Below are 18,468 nucleotides of genomic sequence, written 5' to 3'. Positions count from 1 at the left end.
TGTTTTGCAAAAATAAAATACAAAATGGTTTTTACACCGAATTGCACAGCACAATTTTTTTCCATCATTTTACGCTAAAATTTTACAGCGAGCCAGAAAGCATTGCCAAACGGTTTGTAAATAGATGACAAACATAGAATAAGAGAAAAATGGGCTGAATCTCCATCCGCTCTAATCAGTTACTGCAGTGTTGAATTCCCGGGAGACTCGAGGATGTATGATCAAGCGTGATTGTTCATTGTTCTTGGAAGGATTCTACTGTCAAATACGTGGTTATGCTCACACGCACCCACCGTTTCTGTCGCACTAAATCAGACAGGGTGTCGGAACACTGGAGGCTCTTGTTGTATGATTCCACAGGGAGGGGAACTGCACATAGATCTTGCTAGCTGACAGAGGGGCGGTCTGCTGAAGAGCCGGGGATGAAAATAGACCAGTGTGCATCCGTGAAAATGAGGAAAAAAAAAAAAAAAAAAAAAAAAAAAAGAGCGAAAAGTTTCTTTCCAACAGAATCACATTTTTTTCTGAGACTGGAAATAGAAATCATATTTTAATGTCAGAAATCTTCTCACCAAACCTCAGTCGACATGGCAGGAGGGCTGAAGAACAAGAAAAATCCCTCAGGTTCTTAAAAAAAACAACAGTTTATTTCATAGAAATATTTACAATATTTACTTTATTATCAAATATTAATTAGATAACCATTGCTTACATGCTCAGTACAATTCGCTGCACTGATCGCTACATCACACCCACCGCTCTAAAGCTGCAGTCTTGCTACAGTACCTTGTTACCATTTAGCAGCCTCACAAAAACTGGGTTACCTCAAACAGCGGGAAATGTGGAAACAGACAGTTCTCACGTCCTGTGTGGTGAAGCTAAGAGTAAGAAAAGGATCACGGTACATTGGTTTTGAGGGTGACCTGGTTTATGTTTTGAAGCTGGAGTGTGTGACAGAAAGAGAGCACCTGAGAGGACCTGACCTTTGCTTACCGAAATAAAAAGCGCCACAGGACACGACGGGCATGATGCTGTCACGATACATGCATTTACGGATACGAGACAAAACCAGAAAAAAAAGACAAACCCTTGAATGCAACTTTGGTTGATACACAGAAATGCACTTCTGAATGAACACGGGTTAGAAAAAAGTGTCAACAGCTGATAGTCAAAGTAGGAAAAACAGCCTTGAGCGTACAAGTTACTCATCATGCAAGTGTGCCTGAAACACTGTTAGAAGCATGGCTGCACCACTTCCTGCATAGATCCGTCTGCAAATGATGGGAGTCGTGGGAAGACATCAGATAGCTAGCAGATTGTCATCGCTGCCAGCAGCTCCGTTGCACTCAACATTATTCAGCATTATCTAAAAGAGGGGGGGGGGGGGGGGAGAGAGAGAGCGAGGTAAAGACAGATTCTCTGCTATGAAGGCAGAGGTCACCGTTTAGACTCAAGAAAGCAAAAGACTATCATCAGATACAGGCAGAGGGTGAACTGCCGCCGTAGCAGTCACACTGGATTTCATCTGGGAAAACGACCCATTAAAAAGGTTCAGTGACACCACAACTAGCTCCAAACTACCCGTGGCATCACCAGTCGTACTTCTACACACACACACACACACACACACACACACACACACACACACACACGTCAAGATTGGAGGTGAACAGAGAAACTTTCAGAAACTTTGCCTTCAGTAGAAGAATTTGAAAACATACTTTCAGTGTCACACTCTGCACTTTCGTTACCCTGCACAGCAAAGCTCCAACTTTCAAGAGAAGTAAACAGAGCAGATTTGTGACTGGAGGGTTCTTGAGGGTTTAGTGAACCGGCGACACAGCAGAGATGAGACGACAGCCGGTTCATAAACACAACACGTCTGACGGAGGAGGAACAAGCATCCTGACTGACCCCAAATGTTACGCTGTCATCATCTCAAACCCTCTGTATTCTAAATGCCATGTCCTTCACTTTGGGCTCTACGTTTTCAGGTGGAAACGATCGATAACGACCAAAATTATTTAAATGCTTGCAACATAGAGAGAAAGAAACAATATGATCTTACAAGTTTCCAGGTCAAAATCTGTGCAATTTCGCCATGACGCGCTCAGAGAGATCTCCCCAGTGTCATAAATGAGAGCATCATTGAAAAAGAGACCTTTTGGTTTAAAGTTTAATTTTCATAAAGATTTGCTCAATATGATGGTAATTTATTGGTAGGCTTTTCTTCTTTGATTGCTGTATCAAAATATTTCAAAAGGCACGTTGTTACTGCTGTATGCTTTGGAGTCGTGAACGTCATTTACACATTTGGAGATATGTGGAGACATCTGACATTTCCCTCCTCCGTTCCTTTCACGGAAGACGGTAAAAATAGAAAACAAAAGAATTGTCAAATTGAGACGTTCAGTGAGAGAATGTATCTGAGGCTGCTGCAAATCCTGAGGGAAACCTGTCAAGCTCATAAGACGTAGCCCTCCTCCCTCCATCTCTTTTTGAATCCCTTATCGCCTCGTCTGACAGAGACAAAGCAGACAAATGGAGTAAGGGTGTGTTTCACAACTTGGTAGTGACATGAAGAAAGAGGACATGATGTCTCCCGTACCAGACGAGTGCCGTGCCAAGACCAGAACAATGAAGAGGGAGGAGGAGGCTTGGCACAACATCTGGTAGTAGTGGGATTTAATCAAAAAACAAATGAAAAATGAAGCACTGCAGTTGTGTCCTCCTACACTGTGCAGTTGTCATGGCGACCCTGACCTCTGACCACCACCATCTTCCCAGTTCATCTTGAAGTCCCAGTGGACGCTTGAATCACATGTGAGTAAATTCCCACAAGGTGTTCAAGAGATCTTGTGACCTTGACCGGCAAAATATTTTCATTCTGGAGTCCCAGTGGACATTTTTGCCACAGGTGAATCCCTAAATCCCTGAAGGTATTCATTAGATATGATATACGCTGTGAAGGTCACAGTGACCTTGACCTTTGACCGCCAATATCAGGTCATCCTCGAGTCCAACAGGATGTCTCAATTTCACTTGAAGAAATTCAATCAAGGCTTTTCTAAGATTTTTTTATGAATTCAAGGTAACCGGACCTTGACCTTTGACCTCCAAATTTCTTTTCAATTTATCCCCAAGTCCCAGTGGATGTTTGTTCCGAATTTGAAGACATTCCCTCAAGGCGTTCCGGAAATGTTGGAGGGAGTTGCAGGCGCAGAGGCATGACGCATGAAAGCAACGTGTGCTCTTCCAACAATCTCTCCCTCCTGAAGCAACTACCAGCTGCCTGCCGCCACTAACCTTCCTGGTAAGCTCCATCTGCCATCACCAGATGAAGAATGTTGGGATACAGATGTTGGTGCTCTGTTCCCAAAATGCTGAGGACCAAACTAGAACCCAGGTCAATATTCTCATCTTCATCTTCATGTATAGCCTGAAAAAAAACCACAAGAAGAACCAAACACCTTTTCTATGAGTGCGTTCTCGCACTTCATTGTGAGGCTGCGTGGACAAGTTCAACACCTCACACCTTAATTTTGTTGTAGGCCTCAATGAACTTCTCGAAGCCCATCTGCTGCTCCAGGTTGAAGCGCAGCTCTTCCAGACGACTGAAGATGCTGTCATGATGCTCAGCCTCTCCCTCCTGGTCCTCCCCGCTGCTATCTATAGCACAGCGGAATTACAAATCGCTCCTCATGAAACAGCTACACTTGGCATTTGGGTCACAAACACTATGCAGGTGCTTACAAAAATAACTCAAAGTATCAATCATCTGACAAGATTTTTTTGTTGTAAAAGCTGCAAACCTCCTCCTGAGCATATTTTAGCAGGACAAACAACCACCAGCGCTCCCCCTCTTACCTGAATGCCACTCTTCATTGAGCTGGCTGTTAATACTGTGAGTCTCTTCACCGTTGGTCAGCAACTCTCCTGCTTCCTCATCACCAGGGCTCCCGTTAGAGCCTTCCTCGTCTTCGTCCTCATCCTCCTCTCCATCATCGTCCTCATCCTCATCCACAGCCATCTGATTGCCGTCCTGCTCCATCTCATCTGCTATCCTGTTGAAGAGCTCCTGGTCTTCAGCCTCTGGAGGGTTTCCGTTGAAGTCTCCAGCTCCATCTTTCGGAGGGCTCCTCATTAAGTCACTTTCTTCTTGCAGCAGTCGCTCCATGGAGGCCCGGATTTCCCTGAGGTCTTCGTCCTCGTACGCACTAGGAAACAGGGCATATTCTTGGAACACACAGCAGGGACACCGGCTGCCTGCATCTAACGAGCATCTTTGCAAAATAAACACCATGTCGCCTCTCATGACTTGATTGATAAAACGAGGGCAAAGAAAAGTAACAACCACCATCAGAACTGTCGGCCATCACCGAGCTGCAGGAGTCTTTTATATTTGACAAGGATTCACTCGCATGTCCACACAAAATAACCACAACACTTAGAGCCTATGTGTTACTCAAGCATGTCTTTGTCTGCAAGGTTGCATCTGGGAGTGTGTTTTCCTTACTCCTCAGTCTCAGACTGGTCGTCATCTTTCGCTCCCTCATCCAGGTCTTCAATTTCCAGATTGTTGTCTGGAGCCACATTAGCTTCTGAAGTCACGGCAGAATCCTGCTGAGAGCTGAAGATACGACTGAGGTCCGGTAGGGAGCACGTCCGCAGCATCTGTCAGCACCGAGCAAACACAGAAAGATTGTAAAGCTTAAATAAATCAAGTTCAGAAACCCCGCGTTGGTGTCCAGTATTGTGACACATAGCTCTTCAGCTAGTTTCTGCAGATCTTAGGTTATGAAAGATGTGGGTTGATGGATGCTCTTTGTGTCAGAGCCACTGCAGGTTCAGATAATTAGATTAATGGCTCCGGCTCCATTCCGAACCCTCTCATTAATATAGAAGACAGAGATCCTGCCTAAAAATACCACACAAGCCTCTACATGACACCAGGCACGAGTGAATTTCCTCAACCCCTGCAAACCCTACGAACCTGATCGCTAGATCGTCTAATCAGGTCAGAGTCCATGTGGTTATGTGACCAATTACAAAATTACAATTTGTAAAGGCCATTCCTTGTCGTGCCATGTCATTTCCAGTAAAAAAAAAAAAAAAAGACTTTAAAAAAAATTCCTTCTTAACCAGTAATCACCTTAGGGTTGTTGGCATCAAACATGCCTGTCGAGAGACCAATTAGGAGGGCATTGTGGTTTTTGGAGCGCAAAGGTGAGACTGAGCGGGAGCGAGAGGCCAGAGACGAGGAGGATTCATCCATGGAGGACTGAGCTGACAGCATTGCAAGGGCAACGGTGCGTCGGTGGGCTGGGGAGTACAACTTCACAAGGAAGGGCTCCTCGCTTTGGGTTAAAGCTGGAAGAGACAGGAGAGCACATTCAGCCGAGATGAGAGGTAAAACATGCAGACATTTCCTGAGTCATTAACCACCAAGCTCACCTGATTCTGGAGGCTTCCCTGAACGCTTCTCATCCTCCTCAGCCACTGCTGAGCCTGCATCGCCCTCTGGTGGCCTGAGAGTGAAAAGCACTTTAGAGCAGTGATCAATATTAGGAATCATTTAAGATAAGTTCTTACACACAAACCTGTTCTTTCACACCATTGAACAGTTTAGCCCTCAATTTAATATTGCAGTCATTTCAAGAATGAGGCCCATTTTACTGTAAAACAACTCGTCCACCCTAGTATGCTTGTGTTAGAGCTCTGCGACAATGGCATGGCTGAATTAAATGTGGATTTTTGGTTATTGTGTGAGAGTGCATGTCTTTCTCAATAATGTGGCTTATAAAGAGAGATAGTCACATTGGTTGTTGGGCTTCCTTCTCCCACGCCTGATGCACACCAGCTGGAGGATGTGAAGCCTGTTTACACTCGTCGTCCAAAACCACTGACTCCAAGTCTGCTGGATCTATGAGGAATTCAGACAACAAAAGATGGCATTGCACTGGCAGTATCCTAGAATAAGAACCTAAAATATCTGATCAAAACAAGGATGAGTGACAGTCTAACCCTGAATCTCGGGGTAGGGGGGCAGTGCCACTCCTCTTGCTGCAGTGGCCACAGATACTGGCTGATGGGAGGCCTCCGTTGGAGCGCCACTCTCCTGCTCGACCTTCGGGGCCAGAACCACAGCAGACGACTTGTTCAACTCTTCTTCACTTATCCTGGCCTTCTCCACTTCTGTTGTCTGGTCAGGCTTATCTGGGACGATGATGCCATCACGAGAAAATTAATTTACTGCTCGAATAATATTCTCCAAAACTGCATATTGGGGGAGATTTATCCATTTGAAAAGGTCCCTTTTTGGTTTTCAGTGTGTACAAAGGATATCATATACATTCATTTTGGTTCAGATATCAACATTCACGGTCAATCAGTCTAATAAGTCATAAAAAGGGTCAAAAACAATATCGTACATCCCGATACACCATGATGTTCATCAACAGATGCAAAGACAGGAAAAACAGAAATAAAACCCCTAAAATATACATAAAGGTTAGGCTTAAAATATCTCAGGACTGCTTTGAAGATTTTATCGTTTGTGCATCTGAATATTGCCGGTAAATACAGGGAGGAAACAGGACTAACCAAGGCCAAGAGACGTGTCACGGATGCTGACACTCTCCAGCTGCTGGGCCAGAGGCTGAACTCCTGCCTCCTGATGTTCTTGCAGCCTCTGAGAGTCTGGACACTCCTTCATAAGAGCGTCCCCCTGCAGCTCACCCATCTGTATGACCTCCCCCAGGGTTTGCTCTGAGACATCACACATGGAAAAGGAGACCTCAATTTCCAGTGGAGGCATGAAACAACAAATCTATCTCAGGGAGAGACGAACTCACCGATGGTGGTGATGCATGTGGTCCCCAGTGTTTGTTGAGCAACAGGCAGCACCAGTGGAACTCCTGCCTCCCACTTTTTCCTGTCTCCCCCAGAGGATGGCCTGTCCTCTGGTGACGCCGAGAGGGCTAAAAGAGAGGGAAAGATAGAACTCTTTACACAGAAGTTTAGATGTCCAGTTTTCCTGCAGAAGAGCAGCACCAACTGAGGCTAGAATGTGCAGATAAAGGCTCCATGAGTTGATCACAAGTCATCTCCTCCTCTGCTATGATGGGTCATGCAGGCCTGGTCTCAACTCACTGGACAAGGTCACGCAGGATTTGTCGAGCGTTTGCTGTGCCACAGGAAGTACAGGCAGTTCTGCAGCATCCCACTTCTTCCGATCTCCGTTCAGAGGGAGGTCGGGCTGGTTCTGCTGGGGAGCAGGACTTGATGCTGCAGGGGGTGGAGGTGAATCCTCTACTTCGTCCATGTGGCTCTGGACTTTGAGGTTCTGGTTCAGTCTGCGCAGGATCTGTCTCTTCTCACTCTGATACAAGAAAACATGAAGTAGTATTATCTCTGTAAATACTGACAAAGGAAGACTCATCAATCCTCGAATATTGACAAGCGCACCTGAATGACAGCAGCTGAGTCTGATGCAGGCAGGTTGTCTTTCACTGGAGTAGTCTGTGAAACACCAACAGGTAAACCGATAAAGCAGAGGAATACACCCTCAAATACACCACTCTGTGGGGGGTGATATTGATACTAACTGCTCCAACATTCTTCAGGGCAGCAGTCATGGATATAGCAGGGGTGGAGGGTTCAGGATCAGGAAGGGCTGGAGCGTTGGAGGCTGGGTCTGGCTGTGAGGGACTGGGCTGGGTAAGAGGACTATCAGAGATGGCCGATACTGCTACAGCTACTGCATTTCCTGCTGCCATGCCAACCCTCACCACTCGTGCTGCAAGCTTCCACAATACACAATACCAAAATTAGTTTGTGCCTAAACTAATGCGCCGGTATCACCGCATCACTGGTGGGGTGAGAGAGCTTACATGGTCCTCCCGGGGTCGCTTCTCTCTCTCCAGCGCTTCTCTCCTCTTCTCGACTTGCTCCTTCAGCACAGCAGCACGGGCGTTTGCTTGAGCCTGGTGGGTCCATGATTGACACAGGACAAGCCTTAGCTTTCACCTTGATTCTAATATGCACAACTTTAAAATACACACAAGGTTACAAACAAATAACAGGAATACGCTGCACAGAAAACCCTTCTGTCGAGGCTCCTAGTATGAAATCAAAATGTCATAGAGTTGTTATACATATATCGAATATAAATATATACATATAAGTATATACATATATACACACACACACACACACATCAAAATTCATTATAATAATATATCAAAACAACACAGATGATATTTTATCCAAAAAGTGTAACTTGCACTTCAGTGACTCACCATCAGTCAGAAAACACCTGCCACATATTTTTGGCTTGTCGCTCATGGAGAGCAGCTATTAACCACAGCACAACTGTCCAAAATGTCTGTTTACAAAGCCTCAAACGTATCGATTCAAATCTCACTGCATAATCTAATTCCTCTTCATCCAGCCACACGCTCAGTAATCCACACTTGGACCTAAAATCTACCAAACTAGAGCAACCCCAGTTCTACACTACAGGTAACATCTTCAACTGAATGTGCCAGCTCGTCAGGCTGGAACCAGAGGTGTTCTAGTTTCAAGTAAAAATATGTGGCAAGAAGTCATATAGGGGAAAAAAAATGTCAGTTAAATATAAGAATATACTCTCCTTGATTGCTTTTACAGTAATCTCACTAAATAAAACACATTACAGGCAAAAAAAGCACTTTTATGTTCTCTGGAGTGGTTGCCAGATGATTGTCAAACATCTAAGAGGACAAGTCATACAAGTACAAGTTGTTTTATTATTCTTTTCCTTGTCTCAAGTGCTTTGGGTTTCATGTTGCTCTTCAGGTCTATTCCAAGAGTACAGAGAATACGCTCCTACAAGGAGAGCTATTTTGCCTTTTCTGGCCTTCATATTTTAAAGAATGCCGAAGTTTCACATAATGAGCTACAAGTACAATCTGCTGGCTTTCTCAGTTGGCTTTGCACTCTGTGTTTTACTAGTAAGCTCAAGGTGTCAGACTTCCATATATGGGCATGCTCCCTGCATGCACACAGCTGTTTGCACAGCGGTGTTTATTTATTCATGTTACCTCACATTGGACTGCGTTCATGACCTGAAGCTAAATGGAAGCGCTCTCCTTCATTACATGGTGGTGTTGAAGAGTCAGAGGCTGTAGGGAACACCATCAGTGTCCTGGCTGTGCTTAGTTTGTGTCAGTAATCAGACAATAGGAGTTGTAAGCAACATTCTCTAATTACTCTGACCTCCTGCACCATAGAAATGGGGGAGGCATGGCAGTGCTCGCCAGCCCTTCAGAAGTCCTCAGAATGGTGACCAATCACAGCGCAGTGGGTGCCGTGGGAGGTGTACACAGACGAGGGCAAATTGGAGTGGTAAATTCCACATTTTAGAGATACAGAAAATACCAGGAAGAGACATCAAGAGGCAGAGTGCTCCAAAGATCTCCCGAGCTTCCTCTGCAGTCAGTGGTGTCTAGCTGCTCTACAGGAGTCCAGAATCAATTACAAAGACCTGAAAATGAGTCTAATGACTCCCCTTTAAATAGAGTGTTCATTTCAGTGTTACAATGCACATACTGATGTTAATTTCTCACAGACTTACTTTCAAAGCCTCAAACTTCTTTCTCTGGAGCTCTGCGTCCTCAATGGACTCCTGGCTGTGAGAACCATCACTGTCATACTGAAAGAGACAATACAACTTGAGAAATCTGGGGAAACGCTCATTAGAAGTTGTTCTGATTCTATAAGCGGAGGTGGGTACCCTTTCTCCTCTGAGCTGGGCTTTGATCTGCAGACGCTCATTGAAGTTCTGCAAGCGGATCTGCCTGAGCCTTGCCAAGTACTCCTGACAGACAGAAGTATGTTAAACCCTGACAGACTCACACTGACATCCACATAATACGAAAAACATGCATTACTCAGGATGATGACAGTATCTGTACATTAACATGTCAGCCATTTAGTCAGCATGAAAAATAACACGGTGGAAAAAAAAAAAACATTCATTTATGTGTTCCACTCAAAACAAATGAAAAAAGGTCCATTACTCTGAAACTGAAAATAACATGGCATGGTTATTGAAACGGGACAAAATACAACAAAAGCAATATTTGTTTTTTGCAAATAAATTTCAGGATATCAGACACTGTGCAGGCTTTGAGCCGCTGGAGGGAGTTATGGGTGGATGTGTCACAGGCATACAAGCGGACGAGCCAAGCCAGACGTGCTACGAGTGAGTCGGAGAGTGAGGCTGGGGGGGGGTGAGGCCTGGGCTCCTACCTCCTCCTCGTTGACTTTGGGTCTCCTGCACCGAAGCGAACCACCCAGGTTTCCATAGATTGCTGCCAGGTTTTGCCGGGTACCCTGTTTACCGTTCAATTTAACCAGATTTAGAAGCACGCAGCCCTTCCACCTACCTGCCACAACAGTTATGAGTGGGGCCCAGACGCTACGGAAAGCCTCACCATTGAAGAAAATACCATTTTACATTTTCAATGAATCAAATTATGTCATGTGAAGTAAAAAGGAGCGACTCGAGTTTGTATCTTGAAGGACCTTTCTAGTACAGTTTAGCCTTCTCCACCTCAGAGCTCAAACTGTGACTCTTCCACCATATCATGATCTTTGAGATCTCTGCCCTCTACAGGCCTTTGTGAGTAATTCATCCTCATCTTGCTTAAATTGCAACTGTTGGTTCTGTCGGTTGTCATGTGACTCAGTAAGGCGACACTTCTGTTATTGTTGTCCATCTGGAACTCGTGCGAGACTTTCATATAAACCACAGAGTCAGTGAGGTTTCTGGGACTGCTTTGGTATTTCTTGACAGTGTCAACTCAAGTGAAGCTAATAATTCCAGTAGACAAGGCACCACATACCAGCTGTCCCTCAGCACGCTGCTTGTTGAGCTTGGCTTCTCTCTTACGCTGTAAGAACTCTTTCACCTGATAGGCCCTTTCAGCAGCCATGTGACTGTACTGCCTGCAAACAGGATAAGGCAATGAATACTCCATTTTTAACAAGATACCAACTTCACAAAAAAAGGAATTGAGGTTCAACCCAGAGTTACTGATGTGTGACTGACCTACTGATGTGGGCTTGCTTGGAATATTGCTGCAGCCTCTGCAGCTCCCTCTTGATTATGTCGGGGTTCAGTAGTGGGGTGGGGCCATTGAGCACTGGGCCAGCAGCAGCTGGTACACTTCTCACAAAGATGCAAGACTGTTAAAAAAAAATCATTAAATTTACCTCCATCATCCACTGAAAGAGAAGAGAACGTACCGAACAGGACTGCCCGGTCCAGCTGAGGACCCCTCCCTGCTGATGTCTTTAGACTGGGGCTTAGCCATTTGGTCCAGAGCAGTATGGTAGTGCTCGTAGGTACTTCTTGGAGTTGGACCCTGAACCGAGCATGAGACTGGACTAGGACCAACACCTGTAGCCCTCTTTCCACCACCTAAAAAACTCTGGGTTTGAAGGAGAAAGGTTTGTGAGCCGGAAGGAGGAGCTGTGGGCCATGGAATTAACATTGTCATGCAACGAACTCTTAACACTCCCCCACTCCCCATCACCACCAGTTCTCCATCCATCTTGGCTGTAACCCGTAAATATAAACACCATTAGTAATTGATAACCATTAATAACACGTAGTCTAGTTAACTGCGCATTAACTAACTTTTTTCAAGGTACCCTTGTGGTAAAGTGTTACCAGGGTATGCAGTACCTTCCTCTCTGGGCTGCTGCCTCCACTGGAACTCAGGACATGCTTCCAGCCTTGCTCTCTGGCCTGGTTGATGCGGTTGATCTGAAAGGATTCCCACATTCATAATCTCTTCTGTCTCAGATGGTGACAGTGTGCTAACCCTTCCGATGCTTTGACCAATGACAGCGGGTATGACTTGACAAAAACTACACTCGCTACATGCACATTTGCCACTCACCTTCTCCTTCTCATAGATCTTCATCTGCTCGGCTCTGTACAGCATCATCTGAGGGAGACACCTGTCACAACTACTGCAAGTCTACAAACTCTGATAACGGTCAGAGACATTTAACAACACACTCACCTGCTCTCGCTGCTTCCTCTCTTTCTCCAGCAGCTCCATCCTTCTTTTTCTGATGCCTTCCTGTAACATGAGGCCAAACATAACTCAGTTAAAAGGAAAGCTCTTAGGGAGAGACACTTTGAGGCAGGAGGTCTGCTGTCACTGAGCAGGTAGACGAGGAGGGAAAGACGGGTCAAAGAGAGAGAGTTAGGTCAGGCAAGGCACTCCGAAGGAGCTGGGAGCAGGACGTGGGACGATAGGAATGAGCGGGAGAAAAAGTTCTGGTTGGGAGGGAAGGGACCTTCATGTTTGAGTAAATGGGAGGGAAGTCTCATAGTAAAATGCGGCACTCTCAGCTGTACCTCGTGTTTTTTCCTCTCTTCCTCCACTTGACTCACTCTTCTCTGGGGGGCTGCTGGGAGAGGGGCCTGAGCAACATATGACACTGGGGTTCAGAGGTTGCCAACAAATTATAATGTAAGAAACACACACAGATGGGAGACGGCTCCGACGTGCCGGAGTAGGAATTCAGGCTCAGTAGAGCTCTTCTCTCTCTCAGAGAAGCTAAGAAATCACATCAGTCACCAACTAACCGGTTTACGTTTGACTGCTGGTTTCTTCTCTGCAGGCTTTTTGGCTGCGTCCGACAGCTTCCTCCCAGCTAAAGGCACTCCGTATTTGGCAGCTGGTTTGGTAATCTTCTGTGCTGGGGTGAATGGTATGGCACCGGGGGCAGGACGCTTGGCTAGTTACACACAAAAAGAGACAGTCATCTCCTCAGTGCAAGACTGTCTCAATATGTCAGTGCTGTCCAGACATTATTCATGTTGAACTGCTGATGCTTCAAACCTCGGCCCTGCATTGCTCTGCTACAGCTTTGAATTAGGACAATCAATAAAGAAAATGAAGTCATTCATTTCCCCTCCTGGATTCCGGCCTTGGTTGAAAGCAACAGGATCAAATCAGTTGTGGTGATTCTTCTCCTTCCTCTTTCCTCTCAAAATGTGTGTTCTTCCACTCAACTACAAAAATCCTGTCTACTTTTTTTTTTTTTTTGTGTGACTTGTGGTAATGTACAGAAGCTGCACTTCACAAAAGGGTTGACTTATGAGTGGCCACAGACAGGGAGTTTGATATAAGATACCAAAGAACTGCAGCTGAACTTTATTAATATAGAACCCTTAAAAAAAATTAGTTTACAAAGTGCCTTGACAGAAAGAGATACTCAGGAACACAGAATAAGAGGAGAAAGAGCAAACCACGCGTTAACAGAAAGTTTAAAAAAGGCAATGAGACACAAGAGCATAAAACAAAAACAACAAGCCAACCAACAACCAAGCGTGTTCACATTTGTCAGTCCATTTGAAAGAGGACTGGGTTCTCTTCCTGGCTTACTTCAGCTCTAATGGGGCCAGGAAGAGAACTCTATTTATGCAATCAGAAGCTCAGAGCTCAACTGCTTTGGATTATGGGCAATTTTCACTCAGAACAAGATGGTGGCTGCTAATACTTTCTTTTTTTTGGTGCAGTAGCTCTTTGGTGCATGTGATCTGTCTACAGCAAGCCTACAATCCACAATAGGAAGGGAAAGTGCTAATCGGTGCATTGTCAACTAAAAGCGCTAAAGGTTCAAACTACAACATGGACTCGGACCACCTCTGAGTGCTCACGTATGTGGAAGAAACATGCTGAGTCATTGGTCTGAGTTCACTTTGAGGGGTGAAAGGGACCAAGTGTCCGGATGGATGGATGGATGGATACGTTACTGATCGTGAAGGTGAATCAGTAGATGGTAGACAGCAGGCTCATCTGGGCTTAGCAACTCTTTTCTGCAGCTTTGGATCAGACTCTAACGTGCTTTACTGGGGAAAATCTTAAAATCAGTGCTCAGACAAACTGGGAGTTGATGGAGAGAAGAAGAATGAAGTGATGTCATGTCATCCTCTGTGAAAACCAGCATGCATTCTGAACCTTTGCTGACTTTTGCTTTACACCAGAAAGGAGGGAGAGTAAAGCAGGCGAGTCTTGAGGAAACAAAGCACGATCAACATCTTCTAGGTCAGAGTCAGAGCCAGACTGCTAACCTTGCATATTTACAGAACTTCATGAATAATAAATGGAATATGGAAAGAGGATGTTTGAGGACTCTTTTATCTTCCACCTTCTGATCTGACCAGGCAAGGAAAGGCAGTGTGGGTGGAGGCCAGCAGCCCTCCAAGCATCTACATAACCTCCTACTCAGTGTACTGTGAAGTCACAGCTGCATTAAAGCCATCCATTTAATCTAAATGATTGATGATCCAACAAACCCTTCGTCTTACTGTCTGCCAGCTGCATTTGGTTTTCACTCAGAAATCCGACATGTCATGGAAGCTATCTGTCATGAGACGCTGCAGTCACATTTGAAAATTCAACACGGGGATTTTAAACTGAGACATACTTCAAGTGCCAACTTTGCTTACCTGCTGGCCCCTGCACCACGCCCACTTTAGGCTGCTTGTGAAGAAAAGTATGGCGAAATTCCTGAGCAATGATCTGAAATGAGTGAAGCATAAACACTTTGTAGCTGAGCATCGTCATGTTTGGGTTACTTCTGACTGAATCAAAGACTCGCTGTGTGCTCTACCTGTGGGGTGAGGAATTTTTGGATCCGGCAGGAGAGGAAGGATTTGTCTAAGATGCTGCTGACTGAGGGTCTCTCTCTGGGGTTGCGTTTAAAAAGCTGTGCCAGGAGCGAACGCAGATCTTGGGAGTAGTGGACGGACACAGGGGGGTACGAGCCACGGATGATCTTCAGAACTAGATTCTTCATGTTGCCTGCCTCAAACTGAGCAGAAAAAAAATAGATCGATACTTGTCTTGCAACCATCAGATATACAGGGAGGAGATCAACTCCAGTACAGAGTGCCGGAGGTAGGCTGAGGTTTTGAAGGCCAACGAAGAAGTTATTGTATTTATTTACAGTTATTATTGTATCATACTTTAACATTTCATTTTGTTCAGGAGGACAAATAAACACAGTTTTATGATTTCTGAAGCATAAACAGAATTATAAAAAGGAGCACAAAGCTGAAGTTAGGTTATGAACTACACTATGACTGTGCCGCAGTTTTGCTTTCAGCACGAACCACAGAGCTTATTTCAGGCATTCAGCCCAGACCTCGTAGACTCTGAGACAAGGGGCCCAAACATTCAACAATGCTAACTTGTTTCTGGGTTTTAGGACTCATTCCTGCACCGCTCTGTGTGAGAGACATTTCAGTGCTGTGTAAGATGTATTTAAAGAGATCACATTGAATACTTACTGCATGCTTAAGAGTGCACATTTCATACAGGACACAGCCTAGGGCCCAAATATCGCTGCAGAGGGAGGGAAAGCAGGGAAAAAACATACAAACAGAGAGGCTGGGATAAGTTCAGGGCAGGTTCACACTCATTCAATAAGGCCTCCACTTGCAAGCTTTTCTTAGCTCCATCGTAAACTGAGAAAAATCTGACTTATGGGTTGAAACTCCCTCCAGAATGAGCATTGACATTCTGCCTTATTCAAGTCATTCATTGTAACTCAAGTGGATTAGGTTGCATCCATTCTTAAAATAGTCCGAGTGAATCAATTCTTCAATAGCTCCCTGCTGAACATGTACACAAGCAGGCTGACTCACTGAGGAGGAGATGTTATACATGTACTTCTCCCAGAAGGTACTAGCTAATCCTGCATGGCTCAAGACGACAGGGAGAAAACATGCACAGATTTACTCCGCAAAATTTATTAAAAAATATTAGGCAGACCCAACATAGTGACTCAGTACCTTTTGTTGTTGTATGGTTTATTTTCACAGATCTCTGGCGACAGGTAATACGGGGTTCCTATGCATGTTCTTGCCAGTTCTACCGTGCTGGAAATGAAGGGAGATGAAAATCAAATTTTAATGTGCTTTGCAGTTTCCAAATGATGCACTCACGTGACCTTTCCCATACCTGTTCAACACCCGGGCGATTCCAAAGTCCCCAAGCTGCACAGTCCCTTCTTTTGTCAAGAATATGTTCTACAGAGAGACCAAGAACAAACGTCTCATTTCCATGTAAGACGACAAAAGAGTGTCAGGAGAAAAGGCAAGGCAGTGTGGTGAACCTGGGATTTGATGTCCCTGTGGAGGATTTTTCTATCATGGACGTGTTTGAGCGCCAGACAAATCTGCACAAACCAGTCCAGGATCTAGGAAAGGCAGAAGAATGTAAAGTTTCAACTTCCATGACATCCACGTGTAAATCTATTATCTGAAAATGCCTTTGGAAAAAGATAAAAACACTGAAAAGACTCGCATAACAAATAAGCGCCAAAAAAAAAAAGGAATAGGGATCAACCTTTTTTTTTTTTTCCACAGCTGAAGCCAATTGTTAGATGAGCTAACTGGCTGCAGCAAACACAACCCAACAACAGGCTGCCTGTCAACTAATGCGCTCACTTCCAAGTTTCCTGTCTAGAGGAGGTTTTCACTGGACTAAACTGAATAAAACGTCGGACTGCTAAAGTAATTTTATGAACTCTACCCGAAAATGGATCGATCTCTCGTAGGAAATGCCACAAGGTGAATTCTGAGGAGTTCCACCAAGAAGACCCAAACCAGCCCCATGGCTTATTGAAGCGCCTACCTGCTCCTCTGAGAACAGAACTGCTCTCTGAGAGTTGATCTTCTTGAAGAGGTCTCCACCTTCACAGTAGTCCATGACGATGTACAGACACCCCCCCTCTGCAAAACACAGAAGGAAGAGGGACATCCATGCAAACACACGTGTGCTTCAGGATTCCGTCCATCCCGGATCAAGCGTACCTTCAAACGACTCTTTGTACTGCACAATGTTGGGGTGACTCATGTTGGCAAGAACAGCAACTTCTTTTCGAGATTCTTGCCTCTCTCTGCTCGACATCTGTCAAAGTAAAACAGAGTATGTGTCAGACCAGCAAAGGGGAATCACATCAACTCTGAAACTTGACACTTACTCCAGATATGCCAATCTCCTTGATGACGTACTGGTGTCCATCCTCTTTGGATTTGACGAGGATAGCCTTTCCAAATGAACCCTCGCCTATTTTCTTCACCTTGTCGTACTTGTCCATGTTACTGGAGAGACTGGCATGCCATACCGGTACTGAAAGAGATAAAGGAGATGATTGAATCTTACCGGTTGAATGTAGGAATTCCGATGTCGGATGATGATGACAGCGTGTCATATCTAAACACACAACAACAGCAGGTCCGTCGAGGCAGGGAGAATCTCCTCCCAGACAGCCTGCGATGCTCAGAGACAACACAAGCGGTAGCAACACAGCTAATGTTAACGGAGCCGTGACAGAGTAGCACCGGCTGTACCGGACCGGGACCTCGACTCCACCACGTCCCCTCAGGTTGTAGCACGAGGCCACGTACCGGTCTCCCTATGTAATGCTGTGGAGACGCTGTAATGTGGCTGGCACTCGGCTTACCATTAGCTGGTATTTGGCGCTGCTGTCTCACCAGCTCCTGAACCCTCTTCGACACTTGTGTTCTCTAGCGAACTACAGCAACGGCTTTATCTCATCTCATTGGCCGCCGTCAACTTTGTCGAATATGGATTGGTTTCTGGAGCTGTCAATCATCTAGCTGACGTCTCTCTGAGGTCCGCCCCTAACGGCAGTGTTGCTGTGGACATTTTCCATAGCAACCACAAGCTGGACGGGGCAGGGCAGCGGCCCCGGAAGGATGGCTCAGCTAGAACGCTACTAGCCTCTTTTCACACTCACCAATGAAGGTGTCCGTGTTCTCAGGGCTCACTGGAAATCTGGGTTTAAGATTAAGAGAGATTTTAAGGTTCCTCAAGCAGGATTTGGGGTATCCTAAACATTTTTGAAGGCGATTCTGGTCCAACATTTTGGTTTAACGTGGAACTCTGAAGGCTCCCTGTCACTAAGAGGGGGTGGACTCTGTAGAAGTGGACATCTGGTGTCCAGCAGTTGTTTTGTTTGTCTGTGAAAACAAAGTCAGACACGCACTATAGCATCATTATAGAACTCACTGACAGTATTTTTTGCATTTTTTTCCCTGTATAAATAATAAAAAGACCAGTGCAGCTCACATGGAGCCTGATCCAGAGATCCCCGCACACCCGAGTTGGTTAGTAAGACGATGAAGATGTTCAGGTTTCCTCTCCTCTGCCTCACCAGCTGGAGCTGCCTCTGTCCCTGCGACTCCTTCCCTGAAGCCTGTGAACGCCGCTCCTTTAATCATGTTTCATATTTCACTGAACATTGAAGTGGCTCATAGAATTAGGAGAGAATGATGGACACGACACTTTGAAAGTTTTTACCTTCTTTATTTACATTGATAAAAAAAGTCAACCAAAAAAAAATTGCACATTGATAAATTCAGACAAT

General features: G+C 45.2%; 1 protein-coding gene across 2 annotated transcripts; it reads right to left on the bottom strand.

Annotated features, from left to right (window-relative positions):
* Positions 1 to 630: 630 nt before the first annotated feature.
* nek1 (NIMA-related kinase 1) lies at positions 631 to 17,650 on the bottom strand. Of its 2 annotated transcripts, XM_086224558.1 has the most exons (36): positions 17,542 to 17,650; positions 17,059 to 17,207; positions 16,889 to 16,985; positions 16,710 to 16,807; positions 16,189 to 16,272; positions 16,035 to 16,102; positions 15,866 to 15,952; positions 15,362 to 15,416; positions 14,683 to 14,883; positions 14,519 to 14,591; positions 12,650 to 12,801; positions 12,419 to 12,484; positions 12,078 to 12,137; positions 11,952 to 11,999; positions 11,735 to 11,815; positions 11,293 to 11,477; positions 11,096 to 11,212; positions 10,890 to 10,992; positions 10,294 to 10,377; positions 9,776 to 9,859; positions 9,617 to 9,694; positions 7,893 to 7,985; positions 7,608 to 7,805; positions 7,468 to 7,521; positions 7,153 to 7,381; positions 6,855 to 6,980; positions 6,604 to 6,768; positions 6,025 to 6,216; positions 5,818 to 5,923; positions 5,455 to 5,528; positions 5,153 to 5,370; positions 4,517 to 4,674; positions 3,868 to 4,217; positions 3,536 to 3,669; positions 3,307 to 3,439; positions 631 to 1,366 (listed from the first exon to the last, which is right to left on the bottom strand). In XM_086224558.1, the coding sequence occupies exons 2-36, from the start codon at positions 17,173 to 17,175 to the stop codon at positions 1,353 to 1,355; spliced, it is 4,182 nt and encodes a 1,393-aa protein (XP_086080684.1). In that variant the 5' UTR covers positions 17,176 to 17,207; positions 17,542 to 17,650; the 3' UTR covers positions 631 to 1,352. The 2 variants fall into 2 exon arrangements, with proteins under 2 accessions (XP_086080684.1, XP_086080685.1); XM_086224559.1 differs by lacking the exon at positions 10,294 to 10,377.
* Between the last annotated feature and the right edge of the window lie 818 nt (positions 17,651 to 18,468).

The sequence above is a fragment of the Aulostomus chinensis genome, chromosome 14, assembly GCF_037954235.1.
Source record: "Aulostomus chinensis isolate RoL2024-O1b breed Wild chromosome 14, RoL_Achi_v1.0, whole genome shotgun sequence".
Taxonomy (NCBI): Eukaryota; Metazoa; Chordata; class Actinopteri; order Syngnathiformes; family Aulostomidae; genus Aulostomus; species Aulostomus chinensis.
The sequence above is the reverse complement of the archived record's forward strand: the minus strand, read 5'-3'. Positions and strand labels throughout refer to the sequence as shown.

Bases quoted from the DNA above. Each gene is read 5' to 3' on its own strand.
- nek1 (XM_086224558.1), bottom strand. From the start codon at position 17,175: ATGGACAAGTACGACAAGGTGAAGAAAATAGGCGAGGGTTCATTTGGA. The intron at 7,522-7,607 runs GTTAGTATCAAT...GGTGTTTCACAG, and splicing joins CCCTGAAGAATGTTGGAGCA to ACTACTCCAGTGAAAGACAA. The intron at 3,440-3,535 runs GTGTGAGGTGTT...GTTTTTTTTCAG, and splicing joins AGGCCTACAACAAAATTAAG to GCTATACATGAAGATGAAGA.